Raw genomic sequence first — 17,333 nt, 5'->3', positions numbered from 1 at the left:
CTTTTTTTTTTTTTTTTTTTTTTTTTTTTTTTGACTTATTTGCTCAGGATGCGCTTGCCAGGACTCCCAGTCAGGAAAGTTTATCATCTATCTCCCCCTACTGGAACGTAAGCACCAAAAGAACGGAGATCTGTGCTTTGTTCACTGATACATTACGAACACACAGAATGGTACTTAGCACATTAAACACCCTCAAATATTTGTTGAATAAGTGAAGAGTCGACAATTACTAAAGCAAGTCTCTTTGTAAATTAATTCAATCATCCATTCATTCAACCATCTTTACTGAGAGTCTAGCACCTGTCAGGTCCTGCAGTAGAAAGTTTCATGAGAAATAAACAAGTATAAGATGTGAGCTCAGTCCTCAAATAAACATGCTGTGCACCTTGGGGGAAAGCCAACATGCAATGGCCTAGGCTATAGATGCTGCCAGACATGGCTGCCAGATGGTTGATTTCTAATATAGGTCAGATGCTCAATCTAGTCACATTTTTCATCTAAAAGCTTTCCTTGACAAATTTTCACATAGTAATTAATTTCTGTATGAAAGTGTGACATTAACAATGTACCTACTCTGTTAGCCGCGTATTGAGTTCAGTGGTGTCGTTGATGTCAAACCATCCTATTTCCTGTCGTAGAACAGCATGAAAAAATTTTTGCCTAATTTTTCTGATCTGTCGACCAGCTGCCAAAGTCCAAAATGAAACTTGTATATAGGCAGCAACAAGAACTCCAGCACCCAATCCTGAGTAGTAATATGCATATCTGGAAAAAACAAAAAGAGAGGCTCTATTAAATACCTTTGTTTTTCTTTCCTTTTCTTTTTTCTTTTCTTTTCTTTTCTTTTCTTTTCAGACTGAGTCTCACTCTGTCACCTAGGCTGGAGTGCAGTGGCACTATCTCAGCTCACTGCAACCTCCGCCTTCTGGATCCAAGTGATTCTCCTGCCTCAGCCTCCCGAGTAGCTGGGATTACAGGCATGCACCACCACGCCCAGCTAATTTTTGTATTTTTAGTGGAGATGGGGTTTCGCCATGTTGTCCAGGCTGGTCTCGAACTCCTGACCTCAGGTGATCTGCCCACCTTGGCCTCTCAAAGTGCTGGGATTACAGGTGTGAGCCACCGCCCCCACCCTACCATCCTTTATTCATCTCTTTCAGGAGAAATTTTCAGAACTGGAAATTAGTCAATTTACTAAACTGATAACAAAAACTGTATACGACATTATAACAAACAGACATTACATTTTTTCTTTTCTTAAATTATAAAATGATGAGCTCCATGATGGCAAATCTGTTTATTTGAACTGTTAGCCAAAGAAAATGGATAAATTTTTGTTGTTAACTGTAAATAAGTTAATGATTTGTTTTTAACTGATATTGATAATTTGTGATACAATTTAACTCCTCTTTCATAATTATATTCTAGATTTGTATATCTTATTGTACTGAAAAGTTCACTACTATTTACATATTGCATATATAGTAATAAGCAGATTGAACATGTGAAATCATCCTTTCCATACTGGTTTTTTCACATTCTTTATACAAAGAACCAAAAACTTTGTTCCTATTTGTCAGAACTTGAAATATTTTTTAAAAATGATATGGTAAAATGTCATGAATTCAAACTAATTTGGAATGAAGGTTTTACCAAATTAGTAGAAAGTTAGTATTTTTAAAAATAATAACTACATATCAATACTTTCAAATTTTTATTATCTAATTTTACAAACTGCTTCCAGATAGACACCTTTCAGGCCTTTTAGTGTACAGACAGCACTTGTTACAATCGGCAACATTGCTCTGCAGACATACAAACATCATGCTTACAGGCTTTAGAGATTTCTATTGAGAAACTAGAAGGAGGAGAAAATGCCATAAATGACATTATTGGATCAAATGACAAAATTGGAATATTGATGTTATATTAGATAAAAGTATTGAAATTTACTGAAGCTAATGGCTGTACTGTGATTATGTAAGAAAATATCCTTATTCTTAGGAGTCATATTGCAGTAAAGGGCCATGATGTGTGCATCTTAATTTAAATTGGGATTTGGGGGCAAAAAATGATAACAATAGGTGAATCTGGGTAAACAGTACATGTCATTTGTATATTCTTATAATTCTGTAAATTGAAATTATTTTCAAATGAAACTTTTAAAAAGTACACTATATATACGAGTTACCTAGTCATTTCTTCTTCCAGAATTTTGCCTGGATTTAGCAGCGACAATGAAAAGTTCACTAAATTAAAAAATAAAATAAAACATGTTAAAAGATCAAACTATTATAGTCATTGCCAGGTTTTAAAAAAATCTGTTAATTTAAATGTATGAAAGATAGAAGATGCTGTTATTAAGGTTCTCTTTAAAAAACATTCTTTTCTTTGCACACTCAAGTGCATTATCTTCACTTTACTCAAGTAAAGAGCCCAAGGGTTTAGGTACTAGACATTAAGGGCCAAGAAAGGGAAGACAAGCCCTCCCAGGTCTTTCCCCCATCCTGGCGGTCTCAGCCTTTAGCAAAGCAGCCTTCTAAGGAGGCACAGAGGAGCCACTGAAGAGATGAGGAAGCCACAAGACACACAGAAGACAGAAAAGGGATTAAGAAATATTTAAAATAGAAAACACAGGATTTAAGAGGCACTTTTTTTTTTGGTGGCTCAAAGCACTTTACAGGTACTTCAATAAATTTTATTTTTCTATCTGTGTGTTTTTTCTTTACACAACTCATATGACATAAGTAAGGGAAAGGCTAAGTTACATCCATCGCAAAGGAGGAAAAACTAGAAAGGGAAGATAACTTGGTCGCTCAAAGGCATGTCAGTGATCACTGGCAATAAATGAATATCCTACATTCTGCCTCTTATTTACCAGCACTGCTGTATTCTAGTATTTTTGAAGCAGTCTTAATTGGAAAGAAATCTATTGTCTATTAATTTGAGCTAATTTGATAAAATGTCAATGTATCTTTCCTGATTTTCATGTTTTAATAATAGTTAATGTTTATTGAGCATTTATTAAGTAACAGGCACTGTTCTGAATATTTTAGGTGTGTAAATTCATTGAGTTATCTTATGAGGTGAGACTATTTTACAAACCCCATTTTATAGAAGAGGAAATGGAGGCACAGATAAATAAAGTAAACCACTCAATGTCATACAGCTAGTAAGTGGCAGAGCTGAAAGTCAGCCCAGGCAATTTGGCCTATGCTCGTAACACTATACTATACTGATTTATTCATGTGATAATGACTTATTTTTACTTTTTAGAAAACACAAATGAAAAAATAAGAAACAGCTGACATCTACTGCATTCACAAAATAATAGGATAAAATATCACCACAGCATTGTTGAGAAAATATATCAGGGTACATATTTCTCATTTTCCATGGTCCTAGGAGAGAAATTGGTCTCTTTGTTCCTTTGCCATGTGTAAATAGCCCAGGGGTCATGTTTTCATGGTGCTGTGTATCCTCCTTATCTTTTTCCAAAGAAAGATGAGGTTGAAATTTATTTAAAACTCAAACTACTGTCAGGATAAATTACCAGGCATCTGGCCCCAACTGCAGCATAATCTTTCCCCCAGGATTATAAATTCTACTGATGTTCACAGTGAAATTTCTGATTATGAATCTAGCTCTTTATAAGCTATCAGAACCTTGAAGATTCATGCCCTATTTTACTTTTCATCTTATCAGTTCATTTCTGTGTGTTCATTTCCATCCTGAAGTTTTAAATAGGGCATATTATAACAGTGTTAGGAACTAGAGGCAGACAAGTTATTCTAAAGCTGTGGCATTTGTAAAAATCATTGTGGTTTTTCATTTCCCTGAACTGAAAAATTGGGTGAAATCTGTAATAAGTTTTTCCTCTCTTTCAACACCTACCTCAAACTTTTAAATTCTCTCAGTAAAGATACTGATACGGTCTGGATATTTGTTCCCTCCAAATCACACGCTGAAACGTGATCCTCAGTGTTGGAGGTGGGGCCTAATGGGAGGTGTTTTAGTCAACGGGACAGATCCCACATGAATGGCGTGGTGCCCTCCCTGAGGTAATGAGCGAGTTCTCACTCAGTTCATGTGAGAGCTGGTTGTTAACAAGAGCCTGGCCTCTCCCTCCTACTCCCTCTCTCTCTGTGTGACACATCTGCTCCCCATTCACCTTCCTTCATTGAGTAAAAGCTTCCTGAGGCTTCGCTAGAAGCTCTGAACAGATGTGGGTACCATACTTTCATAGCCTGCCAAATCATGAGCCAAAAAAACCACATTTTCTTTATAAATTACCCAGTTTCAGGTATTCCTTCATAGCAACACAAAATGGACTAACACAGATACCAACTCAAATTGACTCTCCCTCCTAGGAAAGAATCTATGAGCATTCCAGATTGGACCTGCTCCTTTCTCAGAGTCCTAAGAATGGAAATCTAGTGCTGGGTTAGTAACCTGAGGAGCCCCAGAACCCCCGGGGGAAACTCAGACTTTTTGATGCCTGGGACAAAGGTGAACTAAATGTATGTTGGTGTGTCGCCTGGAGAGTCATGGCATGCTAGATCTGAAAAGAGCCTAGTCCTGGTCTTGTCAGATGCTACCTATTCTGCTTCAGTCTCATAAACGATATCTACATGGTCATTTGGCTTGGTGGTTCTTAATGCTGTCTGTGCATTAGAATTACATGGGGAGCTTAAGAATTATAGATGCCCAGGCTCCACTCAAGCCCAATGCAGCTAGAATCTCTGGTTGAGTCCAAAACATCACACTTTTAAAAAGTGCCTCCTGCCAGGCCCAGTGGCTCACATCTGTAATTAAACCTGTTTGGGAGGCTGAGGTGGGAGGATCACTTGAGGCCAGGAGTTTGAGATCAGCCTGGGCAACATGGTGAAACCCACCTCTACAAAAAGTTGGCCGGGCATGGTGGCAGGTGCCTGTAGTCCCAGCTAGTCAGGTGGCTGAGGCAGGAGGATTACTTGAGCCCAGGAGTTCAAGGCTGGAGTGAGTTATGATAACTTCACTGCACTCCAGCCTGGGCAACAGAGCAAGACCCTGTCTCAAAAAAGAAAAAGTGTCCTGGTTGATTCTAATATGCCAGGATGTAAAACTTACACCCCAGTCCACCTGAACGCCTCCTGTAGTAAGGAACTGGGGAAGTCCTGAAGCTGCCTATTCATTTTAGAGAATACCTATATAACCTATACATTTTATAAATGAAGAAACAGTGTGGGTTGTTTCATTTCCAAGTTCTTATAACCAGCTTCTCCCAATATTTATTGATCATTTACTATGTTCCAGACACTTTACACAAATCATCTCACTTAATTCTATCAGTAAATTTATGCTTACCTTTCGAAGGTGAGAACAGTAAGGATTATAGAGGTTAAGAGACTTGCTCACCGTCACACAGCTCATGGGTGAAGGGTCTGAATAAGCAGTGTATACATTAAGGATTAGATACGAAAACATAGTCTTCATTTTCACTTTTGAGTTTCAAAGTAAATCAGTGTCTGCCTTTCCTGATTCTGCCCAAGACTTCTTTTTTTTCGAAGGGGAAGAAGGAGAGGTATCCATCACCTCAAGCATCTCTCCTTTCTTTGTGTTACAAACAATCCAATTACATACTTTTAGTTATTTTTAAATGTTGCCTAGGACTTCTTTTACCACATAGAACTATTCATCACAAAATAAAGAGCTGGTGTTTGTTCAGGCAACCTAGCCACGAGGGACAATTAATGAAGGTGCCTTAGGGCTCAAAATGGCATTTTTTCCCTCAACCAAGAGGCAATGCAAGGACAATCAGGGTGCAGCTATTTCCCCCACAGAATTTCTTAGACTACTACAGTCACAGAGACAGCATAAAAGATATCAAGTCCTTGACACTCTGCAGAAAAACTGTTTTCTCCAACTCTGTCCTTAATGTTTTGGATGCAGAATGTTGTGTGCATAGTTTCTGCACAACTGACTCATTGTGAGGGAACAACCCTGCCATGGAGTAGCTTTATTCTGTTGACAAGGACGGGCTTTGCTTACAATAAGTCATTGTCAGACCCTCTTGTAATATAAACCTTTTTTTCTTCTAACATGCCCTTCTCATTTGACTCCTATTAAGTCTGATTGTCCAAGCATCCAACAATTCTAAAGAATAGACTAAGTAAACATCTCTATGAGAGAAGCTGGAACCTCAGCTAAGTACTCAGTCTATCTGTTCCCAATCCCCATGATTTTTGCTACACTCTACAACTCTCAACACATCAATAAGCAGTCTGGATTTAGAGTAAGTATCCTTTAAAGATTTCATTGTCTTCAAAGAGGTATGAGAATATTATTTTTACAAACGACCAAAGAGTGGATGTTGGAAATTCATAACATTTGAGGAACTTTCCAATCTAAATCCTCCATAACATCCAGTAAGCCTAATGAGAAACATGGCTACAGGGTACCAAGTGTCATAACAGGAGTGTTTACAATTCGGAGGCTACCAAAACAAAGTTGGCAACTCTCATGAGTTTATCTCTGTGTCAACCACAGGTCTGTAAGTGACTTGCTTGTGCCATTCCCAAGAGAGACCTTGAATTTGGCACCTCTCTGCCATGTCCAGCTACAAAGTCATTCAGTTTCATAATTAGGCACAAGTTAAAAAAGAAAAAAAAAAAACAAACAAGATAAGTTCTCCAAGTAAGAAAGTTGGGAATTATTCTGGTATTAGTAAAAACAAAAACAGAACTAATAAAATTGGTCCAAAAGAGAAATGATCTGTGATAAGTGAATTGCATTGCTTTAATCTGACTTTAAAAATTTTAATTGTGATATGTTACATTAAATTTACCATCTTAACTATTTTTAAGTGTACAGTTCAGTACTATTAAGTATATTCACACTGTTGTCCAGCCAACCTCCAGAACTTTTTCATCTTGCACAAGTGAAACTCTATACCCATTAAACAACAGCTCCCTACTGCCCCTCCCCACAACCCCTACTAACCACCATTCCACTTGCATTCCTATGAATTTTACTCTAGACACTTCATAAAAGTAGAATCAAACAGTATTTATCTTTTTTTTGAGTGGCTTATTTCATTTAGCATCATGTCCTCAAGGTTCATCTATGACGTAACATGTGTCAGAAGTTACTTCCCTTCAAAAACCTGAATGATATTCCATTGTATGTATCTATCATATTTTATTTTTCCATTTATCTGTTAATCTGATTTTTTTTAACCCTGTGTAGAAGCCATTTTTTTAAGAAAAATTACTTTAAGTTTATTTTTTCTTGGTAAAGGTGTATATGTCAACAGTTACAAGTGAGAATACAGGGAGACATCACACCCACCCATTTTCAAAGCCACTCACTTTCTCTCCCTAGAAGTAATCACCAGTTTCTCTACATTATTTCACAGATATTTTATGGACATACAAGTGCTTCACTGGAAGGCTAATGTGAGTCACCAAGAGATAATATCTGCAACACTTGAAAGGAGGTGGTAGACCATACATGAACAGATAAAGGTGGCTCTTATTCCACAAAAATATTCTATTGGTGCTCTAATAAATGGTGCTTTATGGTTTGAAAATCAAGAAATGTGAAACCCAAAGATAATTTCAAAGTAGGGGCAGTGGAAATATGATGCTAACAATTCAGGAGCTGGAGAAGCGTCTTTGTAGTTTCTTTGATTTTTTTTTTTTCCAGATGAAATAAGATGGAAATCAAAGACAGCTGGTGTGAGTTCCTACAGCATCATTGTCCTGCTACTAAAGGGATGAGTGAGAAACCCAGCTCCCCATCTGGAAGGTCAGACCAGTTAACAGACCCTTGAACATTAATGTGCATAAATGCATCTCTGATTCACTGTGGGGAAGGAAAGGTCTTGCTAAAATACCATTGCTAATTCAGTGGGTCCAGGATGTGGCCTGGGAGTCTGCATTTCTTTCTTCTTTTTAAAATAATTTCAATTTTTATTTTAGATTCAGGGAGTATATGTGCAGGTCTGTTACATGGGGATATTGTGTGATGCTGAGGTTTGGGATATGAATGATCCTGTCACCCAGGTAGTGAGCATAGTACCTAGTATTTGGTTTTTCAACCCTTGCTGCCCTCCCTCCCCTCTCTAGTAGATCTCAGTGTCTATTGTTCTCATCTTTATGTCCATGTGTACCCACTGCTTAGCTCCCACTTATAAGTGAGAATATGCAGTATTTGGTTTTCTGTTATTGTGTTAATTTGCTTAGGATAATTGCCTCCAGCTGTATTCATGTTGCTGAAAAGGACACAATTTTGTTTTTGTTTTTGTTTTTTTTGAGACAAGGTCTTGCACTGTCGCCCAGGCTGGAGTGCAGTGGCACGATCTCGGCTCACTACAACCTCTACTTCCTGGGTTCAAGCAATTCTCCTGCCTCAGCTTCCCGAGTAGCTCTTGATTTTGTATTTTTTATAGATGTGTAGTATTTCATGAGAAACAGATTTTTAACTGAGGTGTCTTACTATGGGCATCATCCTGCTCTATATGTATATAAAAGTAATATGTTGTAGATCTATAAATTTTCTAGGAAAACAAATAGACAATAGAAAATTCCTACTCTCCCATTTCTTTAAAGACCTTTTTTTTTTTTTTTTTTCTTGAGACGGAGTTTTGCTCTTGTTGCCCAGGCTGGGGTGCAATGGCGCGATCTTGGCCCACTGCAACCTCTGCCCCCTGGGTTCAAGCGGTTCTCCTGCCTCAGCCTCCAGAGTAGCTGGGACTACAGGCATGAGCCACCATACCTGGCTAATTTTGTATTTTTAGTAGAGATGGGGTTTCTCCACATTGGTCAGCCTGGTCTTGAACTCCCAAACTCAGGTGATCCGCCACCTCGGTCTCCCAAAGTGCTGGTATTACAGGCATGAATCACTGTGCCCGGCCTCTTTAAAGACTTTTTAAACTATCTGTCCTATCACAGCTTCACAGTATTTATGTTAAAGTTTTGGTCACTACTCACAAATAAGCAATCCATTTAAAACTTCCCCAAGCACTTTTTTTCCTAATCATTTATATTGACCCTATAATATATATGACAATGAGCATGGTTTGGATGGCAGAAAGACCTGTGTTTGAATTCTGTCCTAACATCCACCAGCAGTGTAACTATGGACAAGTTATTTGCCCTCTCCAAGCCTTGGTTTCATCATCTATCACAGAAGATAACATTACCTACTGTGTAGCATTTTTCTTGTGAGGGAAAAGTGGAATAATATATGTAAAGTGTTCAGCATAGGACCTAGCACATAGTAAACACAATGAAAAATCACCATTATTGTTATTTTTATTATGAAGAGGTATTTTTTCAGAGACAATATTACTTGAGAATAAATAAACTTTTTATAGGAGTTTGCTTTAAATATTCAAAGGATGCTTTCATCAGATTTTTAAAAGGCATTAATATTTATCAATATTTATGTAAACATATTCTGTTGTATTAATTAAGCAATCCTATTCTCTTAGGAAATTACACGTAAGGCCTACAATAGTAACTAAATATGTAGTTTTCAGTCAGTGAACACTGTGAATTCTCATTCAATACTGTCTAAATGATAATTTGTCTTAGATGTCTTTGCTAAGAAAGCTGCCTTTCCTTTACCAGTGTTTTGAAAATATTCTACCATCTGTGCAACAGTAAAGTTTCACTCAGTCTTCTCCAGCCTAGTGCCCACAAGGTCTGTTAGAGAAAAGAGGCTTCAGGCTTGGTAGAAAGCATGAAAATCTTCATTTCTATGTTGAATTTGGTTACTATGAAAATAAGTATGCCTATTGGAATCCCACTCTAATGCTATTGTCAAGGCCTCTCTTATTGATAACATTAACTTATGGGACTCTTTTAGCTCTTCAGTAATTATAGTGCTTTGGGTGAATTCCAAGGGACATTTTGAATCCATTCGCTCTTTAGTGAAGTGCCATCTCAAGTTCCAGTCAATCTGGTTGATCCAAAATTAGAGACAGAAAATGGGTATAATTTTTTTAAGGTGAAGGGGAGAGAAGAAAAGAAAACCCAGAAACAGATCTACAAGCTAAACACAGCTAAGAAGTACTGTGTTTCACTGATGTGTTTTGAAACTCATCAGCAATTACTAATAGAATGGATACTGCATAGATATACACTCATTACATTTCTACTGTTCTCAAGTAGAGTGACTGCCTTACTTTTATTTAGAAGCTTCACCTGTATTAAAAGTCAAACAAGAATACATGTATTTCTTTAAATTTAAATGAGTATTTGAACAATTTTCTGAGAATTTTACAACTCCTTCTATGATATCTGGAGTCATCCAGATATCCAAATCATTAAGTAAGATGGTAATGAACAGCAAAATCAACTCCCAAATGTTTACCCAGTTAAAGAAATGCTATGGATTTTTTTAAAAGGTAAAGAAATGCTTACCTGGAAGGGAGAAGTTTCCTGCAGTATCAACAAATTTGTCAGTCATCTCTCCAAACACTACCATCATGAGGGGGAGACCTGATCCGTGAGCTATGGCCATGATGGTACCCAGCGACATAAACAATTTATCCTGCCAATCAGAGTATCGAAACTAAAAAAAGGAAATAAAATAATACTTAGCTGTGGAAAGGAATTTCTCCTCTTCCCTAATTATATGTTCTTTGGATTTTTATTTAAAGTCAGTACTTTTTTAAGAGTTGCAAATGAATGTCTTAGAAAAGGAGGTCTTCAAATCATTAACACCTTAATTTCATGATTCTGTTTATTTTGTGTTCTGTGAAGAAATCAATCTAATTATGGTTAATCAGTATCTGATTTGAATAAATAATTACAATACAATCAGAAGGGATAAAGGTTTAAGAAATATTATTTGATCTCCCAGAGCTCCTGCAGTAATAAAGAATGGCTAGGGAAAGACATTAAGTCTAAACATGCACACACACACAGACACACACACACACAGACACACACACACATACACACCACATCCGTTAAAAAAGCATTCAGAATATTTCAGAGGGAGAATTTAAAATAGGGGAAAATAGATGCTCTGAGTTTTGAGATAAGATCCCTTTAAAAGGTTTAACTTAGCTTTAAAAAGGCAACTCAGTAGTGAAGCACAACAAACATTACAGTGTGTCTATATGTGCACCTTGGGGAAGTCTTGCTCATGGAGATCCTTACGTGGAACCTTTTGTAAAAATTTATTTTTCACCAGTGTCACCTGCCAAGTATGCAGAACCTTGAAGGGTAAGAGGGAGTTCCCTGGAGAAGAATCGGCGAGTGCAGAAGTAGTAGGAAGAATTTAGGCTTATAACAAGAAGGTAACTAGAAACTAGATGGAATGCTTAAGTAACCCCTAGCAGTGGAATTCCTGAAGGGCACAGTACAAAGTGTGGGAGAGGATGTTAGAGAGAGAGAGAAGGGCTGTGCTGGTGGGCCACACCAAGAATCTTGGACACAGTACTACCTACAGAGGGGAAGGGTGATACCAGTTGTCACAGTGAAGTGCACAACCCCCAAGAGCTAACCAGCAGATCAGTGTCCTAACACTTCAAAGGACTTTGTTACTGTCTTATTAGTCTAACTCTTCCATTTCTCACCCTTTCTTTCTGTTTTTGGTTGACCCATTTATAGTTCTCTTTCTCTTTGTTCTTCTTTCCTCCTCTAACTTCTAGACTACACTTTCCTCCTCTTATGTTTCCATTTCTATAGTTTCCTGTCTTTTTTTGTTTGTTTGTTTCTCTCCTCTCTTTTAAAATGCTTTACTCTGCCAATTCCCCTCTCCCCAGCCCCTTTTGGGGACAAGGAACAGTAATTGGGAGAGTGGGTGATGAGTCAGGCTTAGCACAGTGGAGCCTTTGAGGGCTGAAGCTAGGTCAAACTGCATCAATGACCCGGGCGAGGCTGAGGTTAGAGGCACATGGTGGAAAGTGGGTATGTGTGTAACCGCTATCAAAGAATTTCAGGAGTTCAGGCAAGGTTTCGGGGACAGGGGCAAACTCCATCATCAAACACGCAGGGCAAGCAAGGGAACCGAAAGAGACAAAGGGTCAGAAGCCAGGCGGAACTTGTATAAAACATTGGGAGCAGGTAAAGTCAAGAGCCAATGGAGCTGGGTCCCTAAAATTGCCACAAAGGGACCAGTGTCCCAAAGGTTCATTTTTAGTGGTTCCGGGAAAAGGAAAACAGAACATTTGGGTCTGTCAGCTACAGTTAAAAGCACAGGGGCAGGTTGTTAACATTAAAAAGCATTTTAAATGTTTTCATATTAACTGAATACAATTTTACAGCCTCTAAGCATAAATTTAAAATGAAGTGAATTTCACAGCAACATCCTAAGTAAACCTAGGTTTGTTTTCAGTGATTTTCCACAAAATAATATATTTCTAACTCCTGTTAGAGCACAACTTTATCCTCAACCTCTTTCAGGACAAAAAATATCTATTAAGATATCGATTAAGAGGTGAAAATAAAGATTAAATTTAAATTTAACTTAAGCTAAAACTTTTAAATTCAAATGAAAATTTCTGTTTCTACATTAAGGTTTATAGGATTTTATTTTCTGTAGGAGGCAGATTTAAAACCTATGCATTAAAACCAACTTTCATTTGATAAACAATTTATTCTCCAAAGTAGTAATTTTTTTAATTGCCCTTACTGAGACTTTTTATTTATTTATTTTTTTTTTTGAGACTTTTTAAACAAACAAATAAAAAAAGAGGAGGGAAGACAATGAATAGGGGCTTTGTGGTTACATGAGAAGTATGCAGCAGAGTTTGAGTGTGTGGATGTTTTGGTGTCTTTTTATCCATTTAATTACTAAGTTGGATTTCAGCTGACATGACAATTCTAACTTATTTGCTATCAAATTAATGGCTGTCACAGTTTGAAACACATCATATTTACCAAAAATGGGCAAATGCTTTCTTGAGCTGCCTCTGTAAGACATATTTCAAATGAAAACCAGATTAGGAGACTTCTTCCAAAAATATTGTCTTGTCTTGTACCAACAGAAAAGCACCGAAAACTGTTTTAAGCATAATCAGAATCCCTAATAGTTATCCCCTATTTAGTCAATTTTTGGAAACCAAATGTGAATGTAGATTCCTTAAATTAAAATTTATGTACTTAACAATTACTTTCTTGATATGCAAGCTTATTTAAAGCTAAATTTGGGGTGGGTGTTTGTGAAGCAAATGCAGAAATGCAATTTCCTGAAATTTTGTTGAGTTTGCATTGTGCTAACACATTTTCACTTTGCTTGCACACCAGTTAGTTCTGCCCTGTGTCATCGCCAGCCTGTCTCTACTTTTTAAAAAATCATCCCTCTTGAGAATGTGGGTCATTGACTACAATAAGCCAAACTTAGCACAGGTGCAGCAAGGACAACTTATTGCTGCCTGCAGACAGTTTTTTTGTTGTTGTTTTTGAGACAGGGCCTCGCTCTGCCACCCAGGCTGGAGTGCAGTGGTGTGATCATAGCTCACTGCAGCCTCAGACTCCTAAGACCCTCCTGCCTCAGCCTCCCAAGTAGCTGGGACTACAGGCTCATGCCATGACATATGGCTATTTTTTAAAGATTTTTATTTTTATTATTTTGTAGAGATGAGATCTCACTATGCTGTCCAGGCTGGTCTCAAACTCTTGGGCTCAAGCAACCCTCCCACCTCAGCCTCCCAAAGTGCTGGGATTACAAGTGTGAGTCAACTCGCCTAGCTGGACAATCTTAAAGTACTTGCTTTAAAGATAATTGATTTAATACATCAAATCTGAATAAAAGGTAGGATTATTCACATTTAACATTTCACAGCTTACCAATGTTAGTACTCCAATCAATTTCACTTTCTTCGTTTTTTTCCTTTTTTGGTTGCTGTAAAAAATATAATTGCTTGAATTTAAAACTGTTACAAAATGTTTCACAATCAATTGAACATAAATATGTTTAGTTACAATATTCAACTATTATAATGTTTTCAAATATAAGAGTGATGTTCACAAAATGTCAAAATTGTTCAGTTCAACAAACACAGCAAGTACAAAAGTAACTGTCCAAGGTACTACAAGGATCTATGGATACATAAGAAATGGTAGCCTGCCTTACAGAGCTCATATACACAGGAAAGATAAGTATGTTAACAATGTCTGCTAAGTCAATTAAGTCATTTGTTTTCTAAAACTAAAAAAAAAAAAAAAAAATCTTGATTTAAAATTAGGAATATCCATTCTTCTGAAGGATTGTGGAGAGTGGTGTCAGGGAATCTTGTTGGTAATACATTCATAGTGCATCTAGAATTTAACCACTTATCACCACTTTCATTGCTGTCCCCAGTAGGACAGCCTCCTGCCTAGTCTCTCCACTTCCACCTATGCTGCTTCAGTCTATCTTCAACCAGCAGTCAGAGTAATCATTTCAAAACGCAAGCCATAAATTACTTCTTTGCTCAAAAACCTACAATGGCTTTCCTTTTTCTTACAATAAAAGCCAAAATTCTTGCATTAACCTCTGAGACCCTACATGATCTGTTTGCTTATTTCCTCTCTTACCACATCCCTACTCCCAAACCTGCTTACTCTGCTCCAACCAGCCTGGACTCTCTGCTGTTCCATAAACGCACCAAACATGTACCCAACTCAGAACTCAGGGTCTTTGCACTGCCAGTTACCTTTTCCAGGAATGCTCTTCCCTTAGATACCCACACAGCTGTTTCCTCTCATTTCTTTCAAGTCTTTGCTCAAATATTACCTTTAAAATAAGATCTACCCTAACCACCCTACTTAAAATTGCTAAGTACTCCCCTTTTGCACTCCTGATCTACTTAACCTGGATTAATGTTTTTTTCCATAGCATTAATTACCTTCTAATATTGGCTGTGGTTTACTTATTTAGTATGTGCATTATTTATGTCTGTCCTCCATACTATAATATAAAATCCATGAGGGAGTGTATGTGTGTATGTGTGTGTGTTTTTATATGTATGATGATTTTTACATATATATGATACATTTTTCCAGTTAAATGATAAAGTTTTACTCATAAGTTGGTTCCAAATTATGTAAAGTATTGACTAAAATCACTGGACAAACATCTGCCACTAAATATGTTCAAAAGAATGTGCCATGGGCAATAACAACATAAATAGAACAAGAATAAAACTAATTTGATTGAAGCAGGCTTAACTTCTTTTAAATATATTATCTTTGGTCTGCTTTTATAAAAATTAGTTCCATTACATTTTATTTCATAATCTTGTGGTCTTAACTTATTGTTAACTTTCTGTATTTCTCTTTTGAGCTGCTTTCTTCTTCCCAGCAAGAGCTATGGGCTTCCCCTCTGAGGATTTCCCTGGGTTCTGAAGTGTTACTACACCTTTTGTAGGAATAGCTCCTCTGTACATGCATCAAATGTTAAGCCAGTGCAATACATAAATAGACTTCTTCATGAAAATGCCATCTATTAATAGACTCACAGTCAATCCCTGCCTAAACAGCCAGCTGATGAAAACCCTATTTTTCTATTGCGTGTATAAGTACTTCCATTGGAAGTAACACCATCTATCACTTTTTCAATTCTATATGGCAAAACTAAATTTTCTATGAAAAAATACCATGGTACTTAGAAGAAATACAGCAAGGTTACTGCACAAACACGTTAACAGGCTAAAATAATGCTTCAGTTTAAGCATCAGATAGGCATGTTTTCAGTTAGCTAATCAAGCCCCTAGCAGCTTGAGGACAAACTACAGAAACTGATAAATTTGTCCCTCTGGGTGATGACTTGACACAGGTCAATTATTTCTGGGTAGCCTGGCATGAACTCAGAGACCGTAATAGCCTCATAAACTATTTCAGGCTAAAGGCGAAAATGATTCACTATTCCCACAGTGAAAGAGGAAACAAAGACACACGCCATTGACTGGGAGCTTCTGCGCTGTTCATAAAGCCTGTGAAGTGAGTTTAACAAGGGCCAGGGGAACCGAGAAAGACGGAGGCAAAGGAAGCGCTGTTTCCCCCTAGCACTTGAACAAAACTGATTCGGGTGTACGGAAGTTCCCCCGCCCCACCTATTCTCCCAGAAAGGAGAAATACAAACAAGCCTGGCGATGAGAGGAGGGGGAGGGGTAAGACAAGGAGGAAGAGACATAACAGAGGATGGGCAGGAGGGGAGGGAGTTTTTGTTTCACTACCCTTGTTCAAAATGCACAGCCATAAACAGCGGATGTCTGACACCCTATAGGTCTGAACAACCAGATGATGTATATTAAAGTCATTTGTAAAAGTTTCAAGAGTTACGTAATACAAGGAATGTTACACAACACAGATATTCATTGAATCCCCCTGCACAAAGGGAAGGGAGCACTTTTCAAGGCAGCCTTTTCTTCCTGAATCTGTTCCAAAAGGAGCCTCAGTGACATTCTTTGAGGCCACATAACACTTTTGCTCCAAGGTCAGAAGGTTGCAAGACCTTTCAAAGAAGCCTCCAAAACAAAAGTCTTCAAAGGCATCAATCGATTTTTACAACTTCTTTCCAAGGTTGAACTTGGTCCTGCTGATTCGCGTGTAACGGAAAAGCCAGTGGTTGCTGGGGATGTACCTGCTGACGCCCAGTTCCAAGTCGCCCTCCGCGCTCCTGGGGCGCCGGGCTGTTCCGTTCCTTGCCGCCTCAAGATCCATCTCAGCCTGAGGAGAAACCACAGCCTCAGGTCCAAGTGCACTCGCTCCGGCGCGGGGCGTCCAGCCCGGCGCACTGGTCGAGGGGCCCGGGGGCACTGGGTGGAGGTCCCGCCACTCCCGCCCCGCGGCCAGTGTCCCGGGTCTCCCCTCGCGGCCAGGCGCTCCCTGGCCTCTCTCACCTCGGACCTCGCGCGTGTCTGGCAGAACCTCCGGGCGCGCGGGCGCTCCAGCAGAGGGGCCTGGACTTTGTTCGCCGCGGCCTCGCCCCCGCCCCCCACGCGCGTCCGGCCCCGGAGACGCCTCCCGCTGCAGCCAGGGCTAGGGCCCCGGCCCGCAGGAGCAGCTCCTGCCGCCCGCTCAGGCTCTCTCCCCAGGCCAGGCGCGGGCCAGGGGCCCAGCCTGCCGCTCTCGCCGCCGGGGCGCACGGGTGGGGCCGCCGCCCACCCTGGCGACCCGCCAGCCCTAGCCCGGGCGCGCCAGCTGCGGCGGATAAGGCCGAGATCAGCCTGAAGCCTCGGGTGCCGAGAGAGAGCCTCGCCTGATGGACCACCCAAGCCCCTGCAGATGACCCTCACACTCCCTGGGCGCTCAGTTTTCTTTTTAAACCCATAGGGGAGACAGTTTCCGGACGCCCAACAATCACAGAGCGGCCCAGGACCGAGAAAGAGCAGTAGACTCGCCTCTTGCTTC

The 17,333-nt window shown here is 39.1% G+C and overlaps 1 protein-coding gene across 1 annotated transcript in view; it reads right to left on the bottom strand.

Annotated features, from left to right (window-relative positions):
• ABCB4 (ATP binding cassette subfamily B member 4) overlaps nt 1-17,064 on the bottom strand; it is a 70,222-nt gene extending 53,158 nt beyond the window's left edge. Inside the window, exons 1-6 of the mRNA XM_023226716.3 lie at nt 16,823-17,064; nt 16,564-16,649; nt 13,788-13,842; nt 10,410-10,560; nt 2,192-2,249; nt 574-765 (exon numbers count right to left, since the gene is read on the bottom strand). Of these exons, the coding sequence (XP_023082484.2) occupies nt 574-765; nt 2,192-2,249; nt 10,410-10,560; nt 13,788-13,842; nt 16,564-16,643 (536 nt within the window). The 5' untranslated portion in view covers nt 16,644-16,649; nt 16,823-17,064. The remainder of the gene's footprint in view (nt 1-573; nt 766-2,191; nt 2,250-10,409; nt 10,561-13,787; nt 13,843-16,563; nt 16,650-16,822) is intronic.
• Between the last annotated feature and the right edge of the window lie 269 nt (nt 17,065-17,333).

Source organism: Piliocolobus tephrosceles, chromosome 8 (assembly GCF_002776525.5).
Source record: "Piliocolobus tephrosceles isolate RC106 chromosome 8, ASM277652v3, whole genome shotgun sequence".
Classification (NCBI taxonomy): domain Eukaryota; kingdom Metazoa; phylum Chordata; class Mammalia; order Primates; family Cercopithecidae; genus Piliocolobus; species Piliocolobus tephrosceles.
The sequence above is the reverse complement of the archived record's forward strand: the minus strand, read 5'-3'. Positions and strand labels throughout refer to the sequence as shown.